Raw genomic sequence first — 22,219 nt, forward strand, 5'->3', positions numbered from 1 at the left:
AGCAAACAATCTTTGTGATTGTGGCGATGGCTACCACGACATCGAGCATGTTGTCTGGTCGTGTATCCGGTTCCATGCTGCTCGCTCTCAGCTCTCTAGAGCACTGAGAGCAAAAGGCAGACAATCGGATATCCCCGTCCGGGATATCTTAGGTAGCCGGGATCCTGATCTTCTGCTTCATCTATACCTGTTCCTCAGAAACGCCGATGTCAACGTTTAATGATGTTTCCTTCGTTGTGTCCCCGTTTCATATCCCTCCTAGCGATCGATAAACTTTTACTTAGTCGCAGCAATACATACACACACTCTTTACAGATGCACGGGCCAAAGGTTGTGCAGTCCACTGATCATTCAACAAGAGCCAAAGGTTGTACCGCTCATGACAACTCTACACGAACTGATGATTGCGCCGGCTAGTGACCATTCTATCCTGGATTCCTCGAGTCGAGAAAGACGCACCACGCTAGATATGGGGTACAGACTAGGGAGCGTTGCTGATTAATGGTCAGCTGCATCCCAATAGGAAGTAGCCCGTGTCGGGCACACGTATAGAGCATCGAAGACTGCAACATACCAATTATGAGAACACTTGTAATACTAACCTCGAGCCAACCGCGAGTAATCGGTTACATATTACTAACATAGTTGTAAGACAAAATATGTCAAAATATTGGACTGGACTCCCGGCCCCGTCAGGCTAACGCCACATGTGCCTTAATAAAAAATATATTTTGGGAAAAAAAAAAAAAAAAGCAAAATAAAATTCGTATGAAAATCTAGTTCTTATAGTGTCCACGGATCAGTTGAATGTTTTTAAAAACAACACATTGCCATATCCGCGCTGGCGGCATTGAACTTCGTTCACTAGTTTAGGGGAGCGTGAAAGAATAGCTGATTTTCAGTCGGAATGAACACCGTTTTCAAAATTAAAATTATGAATGTAAATTAGCTTTTCCATATCAAACTAGTATTCCATTTAAATGAAAAACATTTTTGTTTGCAGGTGGTGAAAAAGTCTCATACGAAAATTGATTATGAAGACAACTCTATATTATGATGAAAAAATTCTGCAACAATGTTGGAATTGGATCCCAAACTAACGAGTTTGGGATCCAAATTATGGACCTAATTTGAAGTTGCCACCAGATGTCGACACCATGCCACTGCCATCGATAATTCGGCGCAAGCAGTTTAGAACAAATGCTAGCGTTTAGTACAACGATGCTAATGACGCAACGCATTATTGTGTTTGACTACCCAGTCTACATTGTTGTGCCGAATTGGTCCCAACAAATGGTGTCGACAACGGTACCGATGTCGTGCCATTTTGCAATGATTTTGTCGACCTACCCTCCGTATTCGACAACCAATTATGAGCCAACATTGGGCCAATCTGGCACCGCGTCGACCACGCGCAAAACTGCTCGACCCTTATTATGGCTCTGTTTCTTTTCAAGGAAATGATAATAAAAAGTAATGAAAGAAATACCGTTGATAAAAAATATGTATTTTATTTCTAGAATTTACACTTGAATACAATTGCAATTTTAAATACAATCATCAATTTATCGATTGTTTCCTAAGTTCTATAATGTACATCTAAATACATATTCATGTTAAAAATATGTGTACTATATAATAATATTAATGTGAATATTTAATTTCTTTCTGTACATTTCTAATCTATTACATTATATCATCGTTCAGTACAAAAGTTTTCGGTGATTTCTTTATATAGGATATATTATGTTTTCTTGTATATTCATTTGCCTGCAGAGAATTTTTTATATGCTAAAAATTATAATTTTTTTAATTAATTATATTTTTGAAATCCAAAAACCTTACAAATAAATCTATCGTTTTAATTAAATATAAATGATAAAGGTATAATGTAATGTTTTACGATGTAATTCTATATATTAATATTATTTTTTTTTTCTTTTAAACAAGAAATTTTCAGTAATTTCCGTATATTGATTTCATATATTTAATTAAAATTAAAAATATATTTAATTAAAATCATATATTTAATTAAAAAATAAAAATAATATTAATTTTTTTAATTTTGAATAACAAATTAGTTATAGTTTTGGAAATCGAAAAAAAACAACAAATTAATTCATCTAATTTAATTTATCAACCAAAAATACAAATTCTACTTTTTCATTTATCGTATTGCGGATAAATTATTCTATAAATAAAACAAACCAATGAATTAAAATAAATGTGAACAATTGATGTGATAATCAGTTAATATAATTATTTTTGCACGACTTATTAGACTCAGTTCAGAGTGACCGTAGATTGCCGTTGGCGGGTTCATATATTGTAGCTGATTTTTATTTTTGTAATGGTTAAAATGGTTTTAAATAAATAGAATTGTTCGATAAGCATCACTACGAGATTTGGAGGTGTTTTGTTAATAGAAATCGATTCCTAATGCGATTACTAATGTGGTAGCACAGAAAGATGCACTTTTTACTTGGCAATTTTATAGTTTGGAATCGATAGGTATCATTAAGCAAGAATTATAATTTCCCTTTCTAATTATCACTCTAATGGAAGGGTACTATCGGATATGTCCGAAGCCAGTAAGCAAAATAGATGTGTCGTAATCCGATTTTTCCAAACATTCGCTTCCAAGGGATATTGTCATTGCCAACGAGGGCAAAACAGTCCTGATTAATCAGCCAGCTTCTTAGGTGAAAATCGTTCCGTAGCCTTTTTTTGTCCTTTTCTACCAGAAGGGGTGCAGTGCAGCTGTTTGTAATCTGATAGTAGACTAGTAGACTATGTTTAGTAAATCTGTTGAGGAATTATGAAATAATCATAATGAGTTTATGATGCAGTTTCAAATCGAAACAAGGATAAACAGTTCTACAGTTGTTTTTGTTTTTTTTTCTGAAATTTGCTCATTCTTAATATTATATTGTTATTCTATATACAGTAGAACCTCGATTATCCGTGGAATAGTCTGGCTAGCTCACCACGAATAACGCAATAACGAACTAAACATGAGTTCCAAACACGAAAAAAAAGATATTTCAGCATGAAAAATATGTTTTATCAATTATTAAACTATCCATCTAGAAGGTTCTGTACACCATTATCCAGATAATGTGAAAGCCATGATCAAAACAAAAGTGCATTATCCTATCACTACTGACAAATTCCTGAAAGGCCTATGAATTTACTATGAAACTCGCTGTCGCGTATAATCCGCACCTCGGATCATTCGCTCGCGGATAATCGGGCTTCCACTGTATATGTACACATTTTATTTATTATTTTTGTATCTATTAAATTTAATTTAAATTTATCTTGAATAAATTATATTTTGGAATACGTAAAACAGATAATAAATTATTGTATTTTAAATTTAATAACTAAATTTTTTTTATTTTTCATATTGTGGATAATTCATTTTCACCCGTATTTACTATGATGCCTGCTGTCGGTGGAGCGGTGGAAGGCAATGCGAGATTAACCTGAAAATGAATAAAATAATTAGTACGCAAGTACATCACACGTTAAAGATAATAGGAACGATAACAAAAACGATTCCTTGGTCTACATAAAACCAGAAACAAGGAACCGTTTTTACCTTTAGATCGATTCCCTTCATAGCAAAAAACGTTCAAATTATACGAAAAAATAAATCATAGCACTCACCTGTATTTACTGCTGTCGGTGGAGCGGTGGAAGGCAATGTGAAATAATCCTGAAATAAAAAAAATAAATAGTATACATGTATATAAAATATAGCCTATAAAAACGATACTATTTTTATTATATTACCGGAATAAATATTCGTTATCAGATAACAAATATTTATTCCGGTCACATCCCTGGATACGGGAAAATTATCCGACACAATTATTTTAATAGTGCCGACCTTTTCTTATAGAACAATTAAATAAACTTACTCACCTGTACTATCTGTCTACTCTGCAGTTCGGGAGTTCGATCAAGCCAATCTGAAACGAATTAAATTATGTTTAAACTGAAAATAAAAGCAATTTTTAATACTTACAAAAATCGTTCCTCTTTCCTAAAACTGTTGTGTTGTGTTTTGACAGTTCAATGAGGAGAAAATATGCTGCTTGATGGCGATTCGCTCAATTCGTGTAGTTTTATTGTGATTATAGCAGAAGCTTAGGGTAGTGCTGCCTGCGGGTGGCAAGGCGGGGTAAAATTCCGGCACTTTTGTAGCACTTTTCGTCACTCGACCGACACCGTGCTTATAACCGCTCGAATAGATTTTAAACTGGGTAAATGGAAACCCACATATTTAAAATGAAGTGTCAAAGCACAATTGTCGCAATGCGACGCATAGCGCGGCATTGTGGTCCCACCTTAAGTTCCTTCGAGATACGAATGACATTGAGAGGTTTAGATTTCCGTCTAAAGTATACAATTAATGGGCCTTTGGAGCCTTCATGGTATTCGTTTGGACGAAAATCCTGTTTTTCGTCAATGTCCTCATCTTCGGAACTTCCAACTTCATATACAGAAGTTTCTTCCTCAACTTCTGCTTCATCTTCCTGCTCTTCAGGAGGAGGATCGGTATCGGAAATTTTCAATGGCGTCGATGGGGGATCCTTCCCGCCCTCAGCCATATAAAAAAAATCGGTCAACTGTTCGATATGAACAGAATATAATGATTCAAAATAAATAAATGAGTGAAAACAAAAATATTTTTTTATAAGGTTATGATTTATTTTATGTCAAATAAAATGGTAAAATGAAAAAAAGTTCCAATAAAAGTTCAACGGTATATAAGAAATAATGATCACCCCTAATGCCAACGTTTGCCGATTTGGTTAATACAAAGTTGAACAATGGTGTAAATCGTGCACAGAAGGTAGAAGGATAGGGTAACAAAAAAAAATAAATTTCTACTTGCCGCGGCTGTGTGGCGTGTGTGATGAATGTGTCTGATTTGGACCCTCAGCGCGCACCACTTCAAATTTCGCTACACTCGCAAGCGCAACCGATGAAAAAGTACACTATTATTTAATGTGAAAAAAACACCTTTGTTGGATCGATTGATAACTTGTCCGATCTGCTTGCGAGTTGTCGAACCAATCGAAAAAAAAAAAATCTTAATCCTATTCAATTTTAATTTACTCAAACACAAAAAATAACAGTTTTGAAAATCACACATCATGTAGAGTGAAATATGCTCTTTCAAATGCCGCCAATAAACTCTGTTTACGTTTGCCCCAGAAAGAATGACAAACAAATGAAAAGAGCATGTTTTTTGGGAAGAAATATCAATAACTTTGAGTAAAGTTGAGATATTGACAAGTTCTGCATCGAAAAATGTTTGTATTAGTAATCTCTAAAAGTCTTTCGAAGACAGTTTGCATGTATAATTTGAAACATAAAATTTTTATTCATGGTGACCCTAACGTAACTTAGAAAAAAGGTGCTATATCGGTTATTTCAAGAGATAGAGAAAAACTTTGTTCTACAAAGATGTCTCAAATTGCATCACGGAAAAAACGCTGTAGAAATTCGCCCAGTAGACCGATCCTTTTGAAAATTTTAGACAGTAAAATAAAAACTATTAAACAACTTTTGGCATTTTCTTTTTATTCATACTTCGAGCCCAAGCCCGTATGCTCGCACCTTCCTCTTTACCCCGTCCATAAGGTTCTGTACAAAGTCAGGTTGTAGTTTTTTTTGAACAGAAATCCATTTTCACTTTAAGTCCGCCTCCGATTTGACAACTTTTGGGTTCTTCCGGAGGGCCTGCTTCATAATCGCCCAATATTTCTCTATTGGGCGAAGCTTCGGCGCGTTGGGCGGGTTCATTTCCTTTGGCACGAAGGTGACCCCGTTGGCTTCGTACCACTCCAACACGTCCTTTGAATAGTGGCACGAAGCGAGATCCGGCCAGAAGATGGTCGAGCCCTCGTGCTGCTTCAATAGTGGTAGTAAGCGCTTCTGTAGGCACTCCTTAAGGTAAACCTGCCCGTTTACCGTGCCGGTCATCACGAAGGGGGCGCTCCGCTTTCCGCAAGAGCAGATCGCTTGCCACACCATGTACTTTTTGGCAAACTTGGATAGTTTCTGCTTGCGAATCTCCTCCGGAACGCTGAATTTGTCCTCTGCGGAGAAGAACAACAGGCCCGGCAACTGACGAAAGTCCGCTTTGACGTAGGTTTCGTCGTCCATTACCAGGCAATGCGGCTTCGTCAGCATTTCGGTGTACAGCTTCCGGGCTCGTCTCTTCCCACCATGTTTTGCCTTTCGTCGCGGTTAGGAGCCTTCTGAACCTTGTATGTACTCAGGCCCTCCCGCTACTTGGTCCGCTGGACGAATGAACTTGACAAATTCAGCTTATTGGCGACATCCCGGACCGAACTTCTCGGATCACGTCTAAACTGCTTAACTGCGCAGTTTAGAACAAATGCTAGCGTTTGGTACAACGATGCTAATGACGCAACGCATTATTGTGTTTGACTAAATGGAAACCCACATATTTAAAATGAAGTGTCAAAGCACAATTGTCGCAATGCGACGCATAGCGCGGCATTGTGGTCCCACCTTAAGTTCCTTCGAGATACGAATGACATTGAGAGGTTTAGATTTCCGTCTAAAGTATACAATGAATGGGCCTTTGGAGCCTTCATGGTATTCGTTTGGACGAAAATCCTGTTTTTCGTCAATGTCCTCATCTTCGGAACTTCCAACTTCATATACAGAAGTTTCTTCCTCAACTTCTGCTTCATCTTCCTGCTCTTCAGGAGGAGGATCGGTATCGGAAATTTTCAATGGCGTCGATGGGGGATCCTTCCCGCCCTCAGCCATATAAAAAAAATCGGTCAACTGTTCGATATGAACAGAATATAATGATTCAAAATAAATAAATGAGTGAAAAAAAAAAATATTTTTTTATAAGGTTATGATTTATTTTATGTCAAATAAAATGGTAAAATGAAAAAAAGTTCCAATAAAAGTTCAACGGTATATAAGAAATAATGATCACCCCTAATGCCAACGTTTGCCGATTTGGTTAATACAAAGTTGAACAATGGTGTAAATCGTGCACAGAAGGTAGAAGGAATGATAGGGAAACAAAAAAAAAAAAAATTCTACTTGCCGCGGCTGTGTGGCGTGTGTGATGAATGTGTCTGATTTGGACCCTCAGCGCGCACCACTTCAAATTTCACTACACTCGCAAGCGCAACCGATGAAGTACACTATTATTTGATGTGAAAAAAACACCTTTGTTGGATCGATTGATAACTTGTCCGATCTGCTTGCGAGTTGTCGAACCAATCGAAAAAAAAAAATCTTAATCCTATTCAATTTTAATTTACTCAAACACAAAAAATAACAGTTTTGAAAATCACACATCATGTAGAGTGAAATATGCTCTTTCAAATGCCGCCAATAAACTCTGTTTACGTTTGCCCCAGAAAGAATGACAAACAAATGAAAAGAGCATGCTTCAATAGTGGTAGTAAGCGCTTCTGTAGGCACTCCTTAAGGTAAACCTGCCCGTTTACCGTGCCGGTCATCACGAAGGGGGCGCTCCGCTTTCCGCAAGAGCAGATCGCTTGCCACACCATGTACTTTTTGGCAAACTTGGATAGTTTCTGCTTGCGAATCTCCTCCGGAACGCTGAATTTGTCCTCTGCGGAGAAGAACAACAGGCCCGGCAGCTGACGAAAGTCCGCTTTGACGTAGGTTTCGTCGTCCATTACCAGGCAATGCGGCTTCGTCAGCATTTCGGTGTACAGCTTCCGGGCTCGTCTCTTCCCCACCATGTTTTGCCTTTCGTCGCGGTTAGGAGCCTTCTGAACCTTGTATGTACGCAGGCCCTCCCGCTACTTGGTCCGCTGGACGAATGAACTTGACAAATTCAGCTTATTGGCGACATCCCGGACCGAACTTCTCGGATCACGTCTAAACTGCTTAACTGCGCGCTTGTGATCTTATTCACTGACGGAGCATCCATTTTTGCCGTTCTTCACCTTCCGGTCGATGGTTAGGTTCTCGAAGTATCGTTTTAGTACTCTGCTGACCGTGGATTGGACGATTCCCAGCATCTTACCGATGTCCCGATGTGACAACTCCGGATTCTCGAAATGAGTGCACAGGATTAATTCACGACGCTCTTTTTCGTTCGACATTTTTCCAAATTTACGAAAAATTGACAGTGAAACATGGTCAACGTTATCTATACACTCTTATCTGATTATAAGCGAAAGCTGAAGATATAATTCCTAAAAATTAAATTTCTACAGCGTTTTTTCCGTGATGCAATTTGATGTGACACACCCTTTAATTGGATCTACAACATTGTCGAACTATGTTTACCTCTATCTATTAAGATAAGAAAGTTAGATTTTTTATTTCATCGAAAATTTTGGTCATCCTATTTTTGACAACATAAAACGAGCGCTCTATCATGAGTAACAACTTTCTCTAAGACAGAATAATAGAATAACTGTCGAGCTCTAAATGCTTATTTCCACTTAAATGCATCTCCTGGACCATTGTGCAATGGCCATTACTTTGAATGAAATATTCAAAATTCAAAACAAAACAACTCAAAATCAATAAACATCTATTTGTTATGAACAAAATCCGAAGTTGTTCGGACTGATTGAGAGCTAAGGATGATAGTTCTATAGTTATGCAACATCGGAATTTTTTTTTTGTAAATTTAGTAGTTTTACAGCTACGAAACAAACTGTTCAATTATAGAAATATCCAGAAAAAAATCTCCATCGTCGTGCAAACTTTTAATGCAGAATACTTATTTATATTTATCGATGCTTCACAACATGCACAACGCTCCTAGATATCGATATTTTTCGAGCGATTTATTAATTATATCGAGGATTCCTTCATGGGGTCATATTTATATAGGTTTGAGCCTCGACTAAATGAAGCCCGCTGTCGTTTTGACGGCCCAAGGTGAATTGACATTTACCAAAGGTATGCTAGATAAATTTTCTCATACAGATGAGAGCCTAATCATGATGTTCTGAATTCCAAACAATTTGTTGTATTTTCATTAATTTACGCTTAATTTTCCGTCCGTTTTTTTTATAAAGGTTTAACAATTTTCATTCAGAAAGCGCGAGAATTTGCTCATCAGAAAATTTGGTGAAAATTTAATGCACTGATGGTGCCATTTGTGAGCACAATCTGTGAAACATAGTTGGAAAGTATGAAAATTGCACTTATTTTGCACGAACATGATCTGATCGGTATTTTTGTACAAACCGGCAACAACTAAATCAAATTTGTTTGGCTGTTATGTAGATCCAAGTTTATCGTCTTCAGATGATGAAGAACACATTTTCGTGAGTCGTTTACTCGAGGAAAGTATTTGGAGATCATGCTTTGATGTAGTTAACAATGCCATGTAGTTGATGTAGTTTTCAGAATGTTCACCTTCGATGACTTCAAAGCATCAACGCGGTTGTAATCGTGAGCCCGTATTTTGTATTTTTGTATTTTTCGTATAATTTACGTTTCTATATTAAACGGACGAAAAAATTGATTCTTTAAATCGCTCTCTTCCAGACAGCCTGCGCGGTATTCCTGTCGGCCACGAACTACCGCTCAGCGGTGCCGTTCTGAAAAAAGATCTTTTCTCATCCTACTTTAGAGGATGAGTGTCTTCAGAGAGTTGTTCAGAATATGGATCCGGACAATTGGACATGTTCATTTTTATTCTTACTAAGTTGAGCGCTATTCTCTAACAAAAAAAAGGAAGTTTCTGAACTTTTTGTCGAATAACTATCGTAAATTAGAGTAAAACGCAATTCTGATTACGTAGATATGTTCTCTAATGATGAATTTACGAGTTTCCAGGGAATTGTTGTATAACATTAATGTTTCACTGAACTGCGATTGAATGAAAGTTCCTTCTAGATTCTAGTAGATCTATATAATGCTGGGCATGAAATTGTTCTGAGTTGTTATTTGATGGGTATCTACACATCAAACTTTGATGAATTATTAAATTATAACTATTTGTAACCCAGTTAAGTATTATGCATTGGAAGTAGTGAAAATGTATCTCCTATTAAACGGCTCACAGCTTTAAAAAATATTCGCAATATCTATCAAGATATTACTCCGTTTTTGACCCATGCTCACCCTCATCGACGGTACATTAAAACACCTTACACAAAGTTTTAGGTCAAATTGAAATACATAACTTCGCTGAAGACACTAATCGTTTTTTATGACACCATTGTGATGAACAGTGATTATAGAACACATATGGTTACTTTCAGTTACCATATTATTCAAAAAATTCCAAAAAACTGCACACAATTACTTGACGTCATTCGTTTCGTCATGCGAAAACACATTTTCAAAGTCGTGGCCCTCAAGGTACATCATTTTCTATGCTATTTCTTTCAGTGCTATTCATTCAATGTGTGACTCTGTTTTCTTTATACTCCATCTACAGTTTAAGTTGATGTTGACTAACAAAACATTGACTTAAAAATCGATCTAGCTCGCTACTGGAGCTCAAATTTGAGTTTTTTTTTGCAAAATTTTCACCGCAGTGAAAATAGGACTTTCTTCGCATATTACACAAATTCGTTATATTTTGTATATTTTGTTGGCAGGGCCGCCATGTGATTTTTTTTTTGAACGATAAGAATGTTTTCACATATCTTCTCCATGATTGATACAAACTTTGTTTTCAGGAAACCGACCTCTAAAAGAGGTCACCATTCATAGCTACTCACTAAACTGAACTTCACGTTGTCGGTCAGAAATAACGATAGTTTTACTCATTCTCCACAAAGAGTCTGCAAGTATTATGAATAATTTTAAACGTCTTCACAACATTAGGAGACTTTGCACTATGCCGAATGTTTTCGAAATAAAGACACACATCAATGTTGATTGGTCAGCCTACCGAAGATGCGTGGTACAATGATTTAACGAAACTTATAATTGAGGGGCTTAGAATGCAAGGGGTGTAAGTGACTTGATCGATTTCTCTTCATCAACTTTTTCTTTAGTTAACAACTTAACTGCAAAAACGTTCCAATGTAAGTTTGCTATAGAGTCCGATAGATGAGGTTCTGACATATCTTCCACATTGCTAAATACAGTACGGAATGTATTTGCAGCTAAGTTATGACCAAAAGAGAGAGTCGATGTAGAGAAATCGATCAAATCACTTACACTCCTTTCATTCTACGCCCCTCAATTTATTTAATTAGTCTAACATAAAAGACCACATATTCAGGAGGTGTTAAAGTTTTTTTTGTATCCACTTGGCAAAAAAAATAGAGAAGTTCTCATCCACCATACATACTTCATTATGTTCTTGTGATGAATATTATAATTTATTTATAATATTGATACCGGCTTCAATCGATTCTCTTCATTGACTTTTTTTTCGATAACCACGTTCTTACAGACAGATTTTGCGCCAATTTTGCCACATACCTCGATAAACGAGGCTCCATTCTACACTCCTGATCATTGAGCTCACTAGGGAATGTTGATGACGAGAAATTATCAATGCAGATAGGTCCTTTTCAAAAGACACGCGTTGAGAGAGTTGAGAGTTAATATGCTAATATTATTATCAAGACTGAAGGCTTCTCGTCCAACGATTTTATTTCAGTGTTTCTGATACACTGCGTTTCACAACTATAGTACCACTCATTTTCGTTGAGTTTCCAGAGAAGAAGTCGGTCGAATTAAAGTATATATTATAGGACATAGTAACTATCTTCATTTATAAGACTGGCTATTTAAACTTTTTTTGTTTCGTCCAGGCGTGAAAAGTTCAAAAAACCAATATTCCAGTGTCTATATCTATATATATAGTGTCTCTCACTTCTTCACAAAATTAACGCCAATTTCACCAGAATCTGTATTTCATGAATTGATGTCAAATTACGGAAATTTTTTGTTTATCCAATTTCATGATCAACGCGAATAAAACAATTTATTGAAGTTCCCCTCGAATTTTATTTGACGTTTAACATGCCGGACCAGTTAAAACGCGAATGCCGATAACTGGTTTTCCCTTTTCGCATAGTTAGTGAAAGTTTACTGTATTAGTCTCAGGTCTAGAAGAGAACGCTTCAGCTAAACCCGATGTCATCCAATTTCTGCACAATTTTTACTGCCAGCCTAGTTAACACATTAATTACTTCATTTGTTCAGATTCCACGAATGATATCGTTTCCATCGATGTGGATGAGACGAAGGCGAGCCGTCGGTAGGCCTTGTTAAATTCTTGGCAAACCAAGGATTTAACCTTCAAGTGTAGAAATCACGGGTTAACTCGTGATCCATCCGTAACAGACAGAACGCGAAACACGAAAAAACTCGTGAGCGGTCCGCAATGTGTTAATGTGATGGTGTTAATATAATTTGTGATCACTTGTTTTGTAATGACCAAACTTACAAAATAGCCATACAAATTCACGACCTTGAAATTTGAAATATTTATGAAATGTTTCAGGTGGTTTTGGATGAGATTGAAATCAATGTTCAATGAAAAAAAAATTACAAAAAAAAACTGCAACCAAGAAGATCGGAAAATCGAAAAAAAGATTTTCGATTTTCGTGAGTCCAAAGAATGACCCGAGCTAAATGTAAATTACTGTACTTTCAATCTAGAAGCAATTTAAGAATTGATGAGAATTGAATAATCGGGAAAGTCCCCAACCATCAATAAGCTCAGAACAACTGCCAAATTCACATACTCATCATATTCAAACAAATTATGAAAAAATCAATTTGTGTTTCATTATTATTTTGGATATTGTTTTAGAAAGCATTGAACTGTATTTCCTAAACTCTTTTTTGGAAAGGTTAATGGCCCTGAAAAGCGCCTTGTTGTATGGAATGGTTCCAATTTAGAAAACTTAGTAATCGTGGTTTTGAAAAAAACCATTTCGAACGCCCTCGATGCCGCCTTGTTCTGGATTTGCCACCAAAGCAGTTTGTATAAAGAACAAACTTTTTTCTTCTGCTACCTGATGCCGTTTTGCGATTGCGTTTGCCACTCGCCACACGCTGCAAATGCCTGTTGTCGTCTTGATGTGTTCTGTTCTGAATGCGGTTTTTCTTATCGTCGCGAGCAGCTTTATCAGCCAACTCGATCACTTCGGCGGCCGAAACTATATAACGCCGGCTAGGTGGACTGGTGCACTGGTACTAACGCGCTCGACCTAGCTACCCTTGCGGGGAACTCCATATCAACACGGTTCGAGCGGGATTTTGCATTTCCCTTCACTTTTCCTCCTTTACCATGTCCAGACATGGCTGCTTGGGTTGGTTTGTTGATGTGTTGTTATGCGAACCGATGTGGTGTACGGTTTGGATGAGAATGATCATTACGGCAGCGGAGCGGGGATTTTTAAGCTGACTGGCTGGCTCGAGAATTACGCATGTGTGAGACTGCGACAAATGATTCGTTCATTTTTTTTCTTTTCCTTTCCAATCGTGCTTCATTCTATTTCGCTGCTGCTCTGTTGGCCGTTTTGGTCGGTACGATTTGAGGAGCACAAAATGGACCAATCAAAAATGGGCACATGGTGCATTTGGACAATGCTTGATATTTCACAATTATTCAATTATTTATTGAGAAATGCTCGAGTTATAAGCGTTCCAAATCTTGCATTTTTTCCTACTTGTTCAGTGCCTAGATTTCCATTTCACCCCCTATATCTTCCGGTTAGACGTAGTCCTACGTCAAAAAGTCACAGGAGGGTTGTGTCCGAGACACGACCGCATAGTTGACGTAGGATTCCGTTAGGCTATCTGTTGATTTTGGATATGTTTGAAGATTTACATCGTTAAACTCTTTGACAAAGATTTGGAGGCCCTGAAAAGAGCCGTTTTGTTTGATTGTTGAGTATTGTTTTTTCACTCCACCAGTGTTTACCGAGTGATGATGACAGAAGGATGGTAAACAGTCGTTGGATGGTGCGTATCAGATAAAAAGATAACGAAGTGGAACGAGATACGATGAAAACCGCCCTTTGTGACCCTAAGCGAGCTGCCTCCTGTGTTATGTATGGATGAAATGAAGAAAAAAAAATCACCAATTTAATATAAGATAATTATCAATACCGAACACAATTATCAATTTTTCTCATCAGTGAAAACATGTTACATATTTGAAATGGAAAAGGTAATTTTGTTTTATGATTTTTGATTTCTGAGTGTTTATTCAACCCAATGCGAATTTTAATAGGACTAACAACACCCAATGTGCTCCCGTGGCCGAGTGGTTAGCCTCCCATATTATCACGCCGGGGGTTCGAGTTCGATTCCCGTTCTGGTCGGGAGATTTTTCGTCGAAGAATTTTCTCACGACCTGCACTGTGGTCACGCTTATCCAAGAGCTTGCCACCCTAGAATACATTTAAGGCGTGTTATCCGGCATATAAATATCAACTAAGTACTACTGATAAAAATGACGCAAGTTACGGCAGCTACGTTGAGAAAGCAGAAGTTCCACTGAGAACGTTAGTGCCATCCAAGAAGAAGAACAACAACAACACCTAATACTATATGTAGAGTATATGGGAAATAACTTTTTCGAATATTCCTCCACATTTCCCATTTTTTTCTCGCCGTATGAGCTTTCCTTGGGTACAAATGAACACAACAAAACCAAACGACCCATTCTCGAGCGGAAGCACACCTTGGTTTTTATTTATGAAAATTGAAATAAATCGTTTCATTTATCAAGTCATTTTTAACACAACTGCTACCATATACAATTTTACACTTACACTTGTGTTATTTTTTTCACAATACACGATCGGTCATTGTTATGAGATTTCACGAAGCAACCAACTTTAAAGTTCCAAATTCTAATTTTATTTGCTAGAATTATCGTATCGCTCACCTTACTTGCAAAATAAAAATGCCCCCGATTTGCATATATTTGCAATGCCGATTTCCCCCGGGTACCTTGGTTTTGATGTCTCTGTTAGAGAATACATTTCGGTAGGAACAAAAGCTCCCCCTACTTTAATGTATTTGCAATGCCGATTTCCCCAGGCAGCTTAGTTTTGATGTCTCTGTTAGGGACCCGCCGCATGTGTCGTCAATTTCGACCAATCAGAAATGGGTATTTCCGTTAGGATAGAGGTTGATAATTTTCAATTGTTCGATAGTTAGTTTCAAGTCATATATTATTTTCTTCAATATAAAAAATTGTTATGGAGTGCCAAAATTGATTGACGCAAAAATTTCATCAATTCATCAAGAAATGACTGAGCAATAAGCGTTTGAAATTGGACAATTTTCACGATGTGCTCGATGTTCGATTTTCAGTTTGTACCCCAATATGTTCTCGAAAGACGTAATCCTACGTCAAAAACATCATTGCAAGAAAAAGAAAAAGACGGGTGGGTAATGTCGGGGACATAACCGGAGTGACGTAGGACTATACAAAGGGGACAGCTTTTGTTAAATATATATTTTAAATATATTGTTTTATTTTCTTCTCCTACGTGAATACCTACCTATCTACCTTAAAAATGGATTAGTTTACTGTTTACTCTTCATGAATATGTTGATGGTTCTGAAAAGAACCTTTGGTGTTGTGTTTTTGTTATCACTCGATATTCCCATCTTGTTCAGTTAAACCTTCCTGTTTAGCTATTGCGTTTGCCACTCGCCACAGCTTTCACAGTTGGAAAATTTTTTCCCATCCAGCTTGGGACATGTTGTTCAGTAAATTACATTTAATGCGACGTGCCGGAGAAACACTTTGCCACTCACTGAAACTAATTGTTGCCTTGATGAGCGCCGATCCGAAGCTGCTCTGTTCTTGATGCGGGTTTTCTGATTGTCGTGAGCAGCTTTGCAAGCCAACTCGAGCACTCCGACGGCCGAAAGTCTATAATCGCTGTTAGGTATACTGGTGCTCCGGCACCAATCCGTTCGGCCTAGTTACCCTTGCGGAGCAATCAGTGAATGCGACCAACAGGGAACTGGAGACCTGCACGGTTCGAGTGAGACTTTGCCTTTCCCTTAACTTGTCCTCCTTTGTTACGTCCACGATGCCGATGCCGTACAACCACGCGGGTTTACGGTTTGAAAGAAAATAAGATATTTCTTTGGGGTCCGCGTGTTTTATACTCTAGCGGTGCACACTCACAGGATAGAGACAAATCGGCAGACTCAGCCAGAGGGGCGAGTCCAACGAGACGAACGAATGAGCGTTAAAAGGGGGCGATGGCAAAAAAATACATTCATTACGATTTGTTCGCTCGTTGGATTCACATGCAGGCTAAAAAGGGTCCTTTTCAGGATCACAAAATTATCTTCAATCCAAAGAGTTTATTGTTTTGTTATCACTCGATATTCCCATCTTGTTCGGCTAAACCTTCCTGTTTAGCGATTTATTGCCACTCGCCACAGCTTTCACAGTTGGAAAATTTCTTCCCATCCAGCTTTGCGACATGTTGTACAGTAAATTACATTCAATGCGACGTGCCGAAGCGCCACTCAGTGTCGCATTGGAGGCGATTTTAACCTGTAATTGAACATTTGCGATGACAGTGGTACAGTGTCGACTTTCAATGTGGGGTCATAATTTGGATCTCTATGTTTACAAAAATGTCCAACTAAATAAGTCGCATTACATGTCCGTCCAATTAGCTAAATGTCGAACTAATTGTAAATTACTGTACTTTCAATCTGGAAACAATTCAAGAATTGGTGAAAATTGAATAATCAGGAAAGTCCCCAACTATCAATAAGCTCAGAACAACTGCCAAATTCACATACTCATCAGATTCTGGCAAACAAATGATGAAAAAATCATCAATTATTTGTGTTTTATTATTATTTTGGATAATGTTTTAGAAAGCATTGAACTGTATTTCCTAAACTCTTTTTTGGAAGGTCTAATGGCCCTGAAAAGCGCCTTGTTTTATGGAATGGTTCCAATTTAGAAAACTTAGTACTCGTGGTTTTGAAAAAAACCATTTCGAACGCCCTCGATGCCGCCTTGTTCTGGATTTGCCACCAAGAACAAACTTTTTTCTTCTGCTCCTGCTGCCGTTTTGCGATTGCGTTTGCCACTCGCCACTCGCTGCAACTGCCTGTTGTCTTGATGTCCACCGAACTTAATTTGTTCTGTTCCGAATGCGGGTTTTCTTATCGTCGCGAGCAGCTTTGCCGGCTAACTCGATCACTTCGGCGGCCGAAACTATGTAACGCCGACTAGGTGGACTGTTGCACTGGTACTAACGCGCTCGGCCTAGCTACCCTTGCGGGGAACTCCAGACCAACGCGATTCGAGCGGGATTTTGCCTTTCCCTTCACTTTTCCTCCTTTGCCATGTCCAGACATGGCTGCTTGGGTTGGTTTGTTGATGTGTTGTGATGCGAACTGATGTGGTGTACGGTTTGAATTAGAATGATCGTTACGGCAGCGGAGCGGGGATTTTTAAGCTGACTGGCTGGCTCGAGAATTACGCATGTGTGAGACTGCGACCAATGTTTCGTTCATTTTTTTCTTTTTCTTTTCCAATCGTGCTCATTCTATTTCGCTGCTGCTCTGGTTGCCCGTTTTGGTCGGTACGATTTGAGGAGCACAAAATGGACCAATCAAAAATGGGCACATAGTGCATTTTGACAATGCTTGATATTTCACAATTATTCAATTATTTATCTCAAGAAAAATGAAATGTTATTCGTTATGATAGATGCGTAGATATATTTCCTATCAATTGATGCAAAAACCTTTGCGATCTATTGAGAAATGCTCGAGTTATAAGCGTTCCAAATCTTGCATTTTTTCCTACTTGTTCAGTGCCTAGATTTCCATTTCACCCCCTATATCTTCCGGTTAGACGTAGTCCTACGTCAAAAGATCTCCAGAGATACGATCCGTACACCTATGCAGTGGCGTAACGTGACACCCGAGACGGATGTCATCCCTCCAATCAACACTAAATATCAAGTTTTTTTGTGGTTTTTTAACAGTCTCTGTCCTGACGGAATCCATGGGCCTCTATTACTGATTGGAATAAATATTTAACGATTTTTCACGTGGACATTATCTAAACCCCCTCCCCCATGGCCGTGGATAAGCGTGGACATTTTCGTAACCCCTACCCCCCCACACTGCAAGGAAACCCATACCTCTGTTATAGTAGTAATAATTATATTAAATAAGTTAAGTTATGATCAATAAAAATAAATAAATAAAAAAATATACTCCAATTCAACCGATTTCTTTCATATCTCTGGAAACTCAAAAAAATCGAGTGGTTCTATAGTTGTGAAACGCAGTGTATCATGGAAGTTGTTAAAAGCTTTCTCTCCTCCATTGTTGCCATCTGTCGTTGAAATGCAACAACACCTTGCGTTACTACGTTACACGGCTGCACAGAAGAATTAATAAAATCCCCTTCATTCCGCGCGACGAATGACGTGGATGGCAAAGTTTTGTGGAAGCTACCTTACTTTTCAACTTCTTTTTGATACCCGAGTCGATCACATATGTGAACACGACTTCAAATCTCACCTAGTGACAAATTATAGTCCCGCCATTCACCTTTGAGAGCGCTGTGACTTGAGCCATAGCACGTGATTTGCCATGCAGAATCAAAAAAGAATAAAACTCCTCTTTTTTGCTCGTACTAAAAAAAGCCACAGATTCGACTTTTTTAGTTTTAAAAAAACTTGCACTATGCGTTAGTGAATTAATTTTTTATGTATTCTAGCATATTGTCAGTTTCAGTCAAATCAGCCGTAAAATTCCCATAATAAATGTTCCGATTTTAGAGGCCGCCCACGTGCACAACTACGAGCGCCTCAATAAACAATATTTTGGTTCTATTTTAATAATACATTTTAAAGAATACCCTAAACACCTCAAGGCGTTCTAACACTTGACTAAATATCAACTCAAAAGATAATTCGTTAAAAACCTTTTTTTTTGCACTTCAGATTTGGGATAGACATATGTTGATAATCAAGATGTTGAGACAATATTATTACGATATATGACAACATATACTGACAACATCATTTTGTTCAAACAATTTATAAAACATAGCGAAAGTCGTGATCAAATTGATAATCGCAGAGGTACATTTGAATACCCATTTTTCAATTTTTTTTTGAGAATGACCACACTGTTCCATCAATTTATTACAGATTGTGAACAAATTAGTGTGCTTATGTGAAAAGTATATTCTTTAACTTTTGTTATGAAAAATTCGCAGTAATTCTAAAATTCGTAACCACTATTTAGCTATTTGAATGGTGATTCCTAGAAAATTACGTTATTCATTTAACACAAAAGTACTAGTATATGAGAAGAATATGGTACAAAGGTTCTTTTTTATTAATATTTTCGTATTCGAATAATATCCGGGCTACATTTGATAATATACGGAAGGAAGCTCATTTAATCTTTTTCATTAAGTGACAGTGCAAGCTATGAAACAAATTTTCTTCACATCCTCACATCACACATGTTTACCATTTGATTTGAAACACTCATTACAGGCTTGGGATACAATATATTAACACAGTTAATACACATTATCGAAGAGTATTACTACCACACCTAAACGGTATAGGCTTTTCATACCACCAACCACAACTCCCAATTAAATAAAATTTGTTCTATCTTCCCATAGATGAAATAAAAGCTGAGTCGAAAAATCCGAACCTTATCATCAAATACGTCGACGTCAGTTCATTGAAGTCGGTCCGAGAGTTCGCAAAGGACATCATCGACACGGAGCAGGTGATCGATGTTCTCATTCATAACGCTGGTGTGGCACAAGGGTACTTCAATCGGCCAACCGCCGATGGACTGGAATTCACCATGGCTACCAATTACTATGGACCGTTCTTGTTGACGCATCTGTTAATCGAACCCCTGAAACGTTCGCAACAGGGTCGAATTGTGGTGGTATCTTCGAAACTTTACCGCTACGCCGGAGTTAAACGAGATCTGAGTAACATCAACCCGCTGAACTATTTCTCCCTGTTTCCGGTTCATTTGTACAATCTGTCCAAGTTTGTTGAGATCATGTTCACCCAGGAGTTGGCTCGACGTCTAGAGGGAACCCGTGTCACGGCCAACTGCTTGCATCCAGGGGTGATCGATACGGGTATCTGGCGCAATATCCCATTCCCGATAAGTCTACTGTTTAAACCCATTCAGATGTGCTTCCGGACGCCGGAAGAAGGTGCCAGGACGACGGTTTATTTGACCATTTCGCCTGATGTAGAACAGATTAGTGGACAGTACTTTCGCAATTGTAAAGTGACGGAACTCAACCAGCGAGTACAAGATAAGGAGATACAGGGTAAACTTTGGGATGCCTCTCGAGTTTTGGTGAAACTAACAGAGGATGATTCTAGGATTTAGGTAGACTTGTGCACAACATATATATGTTTTACTTCTCACAGCTTTAAGTGTTAACTCAAGGGATTTGGTTAAGATGCAATATAGAATTAATTGAAATTATTAAGCATTCATTTATTTCAGTTTTATTCCGAAGTATGATACTATTTTCTAAAAAAGTGACCATTGATTCCATAATGGGCCCTTATATATAATAGGTTATATCGATTTCGTGAACTTCGGTCTATGTCCAGAATAAAAAAAAAAGATTCATTGTATAGAGAAATAAAACACACAAATTTGGTAGAAAAGTTTCTCGGCCGTGATAGAGTAACCAAAATGCAGATAAGAACACTTGTTAGACATTAAAATATTTTTTTACATGCAACTATGTTTTACTTTTTATTAAACAGTTTTATTTAGCTTGACTGGTTTGTAATTTGAATGTTTGTATGTCTATAGCGATGTCCCACATTAATACAAACAGCGTTGCCAATGTTTCAGTTCAAATTGGATTTTTCCAGTTTTTTTTCTCGATACAGTCAAACAGTTAAATCCTAAAATCTTCCAGTTTTTCGAAATATTATCCAGTTTTATCCACTTTTTTATATTTGTGCTTCAGTTTTACCCATCTTATATAAAATAAAGCCACAATATATAAACATTATCCCTCCCTCACCCTGTTAAAACTGTTGAAATAACTTTTTCTGCATATAACTTTAACAAAACGAAGAATATGTATAGGCAGGGGATCATTATGATGGAAGGTATAAGGCTACGAAAAACTACGAAAACTACTTTTCACGGGGAGTAATCAGGAGAGATAAAAAAAGAGAATATAAAGTTGAAATATAACCACATAATGTACGAAAAGCTTAAAAGTAGTGCCAGAAAGAGCGAAGAAGAACAAGAAAAACTAAGGAAAACATGTAAAGTTTGTATATGTTACAATAAATATTTTATCAAAGAATTGGGGTTATTTACTAATGTGGCATACAGGAAAACCTCTATCGCTTAACTTTTATCCCATTCCACAGCCTACTCTTTGAGTTTATATAAATATCAGATGTTCTAGGACCTTCAAAACATTCTAAAATTTAACCCAAATGATCTATCACTTCAACTACGATTGGTGAAATGTTCATAGTAATAAATCTCACACAAAATGGTTTATAGAGCCCTCGTGCTGGCTTTGAGTGTATGAACACATCAGATGTTCTAGTTCCTTCAAATCATTCTTAAAGTCAAAAGATCATCTTTAATCAGTCTTTAATTTATATGAATATAAAACCCAAGTAACCTTGCTTCCGTTTACATCAATGGGATATTACTTTCTTTTGGTCACTCAAAGGATTATTAGTTCTAAATAGCATTAATATTACGCATGATTTAAATTCTCTTATTTGACGCATAGTTCGTAATAAAAAGATATAATGCATACTTTGCATAAAATGTATTGGCACTATAGTGTTTATTTTGCTAGTTAATTAAAAAAAAATAAAAATACTTTCTCGAGTCGAAGGAAATATATAAAGATACGTCATTTTAATATTGGTACAAACATATGTTTTGGACATCCCTGATATAAGAAGCAAAATACCAAATAAAGAATAAGATCAAAAATTGGAGAGCAATGTCTTTTCAATACCAAAATTCGATGATATAAACACCAAAGGCAGCAGCAGGAGCAGTGTTGTTTTGGTATTGGATTAGCTGTTTTTAGTATTGGAACAATATTGTGGGATCTAATCAAAAATTATTTCAGAATTCTAATGCATATATCCCTGCATAAAACAATGAACGAAGAAGTCAGTTTGGCAGTTATGCGGATTTTGTTTCAGTTCCAAGTCGTTGCAATTTTCAC

At 37.3% G+C, this 22,219-nt stretch overlaps 1 protein-coding gene and 1 long non-coding RNA gene across 2 annotated transcripts in view; one reads left to right on the forward strand and one right to left on the reverse strand.

Annotated features, from left to right (window-relative positions):
* Nucleotides 1-21,912, forward strand: part of LOC129768392 (retinol dehydrogenase 14) — an 86,066-nt gene extending 64,154 nt beyond the window's left edge. The window contains exon 4 of the mRNA XM_055770025.1: nucleotides 19,640-21,912. Within this exon, the coding sequence (XP_055626000.1) occupies nucleotides 19,640-20,379 (740 nt within the window). The 3' untranslated portion in view covers nucleotides 20,380-21,912. The remainder of the gene's footprint in view (nucleotides 1-19,639) is intronic.
* Nucleotides 2,132-4,141, reverse strand: LOC129768393 (uncharacterized). The gene is made up of 5 exons (XR_008741671.1): nucleotides 4,034-4,141; nucleotides 3,931-3,977; nucleotides 3,673-3,721; nucleotides 3,431-3,488; nucleotides 2,132-2,805 (listed from the first exon to the last, which is right to left on the reverse strand). It is a non-coding gene; the product is annotated as an uncharacterized LOC129768393 (long non-coding RNA).
* Nucleotides 21,913-22,219: the final 307 nt, after the last annotated feature.

This window comes from Toxorhynchites rutilus, chromosome 2 (assembly GCF_029784135.1).
Source record: "Toxorhynchites rutilus septentrionalis strain SRP chromosome 2, ASM2978413v1, whole genome shotgun sequence".
In the NCBI taxonomy this organism is placed as follows: domain Eukaryota; kingdom Metazoa; phylum Arthropoda; class Insecta; order Diptera; family Culicidae; genus Toxorhynchites; species Toxorhynchites rutilus.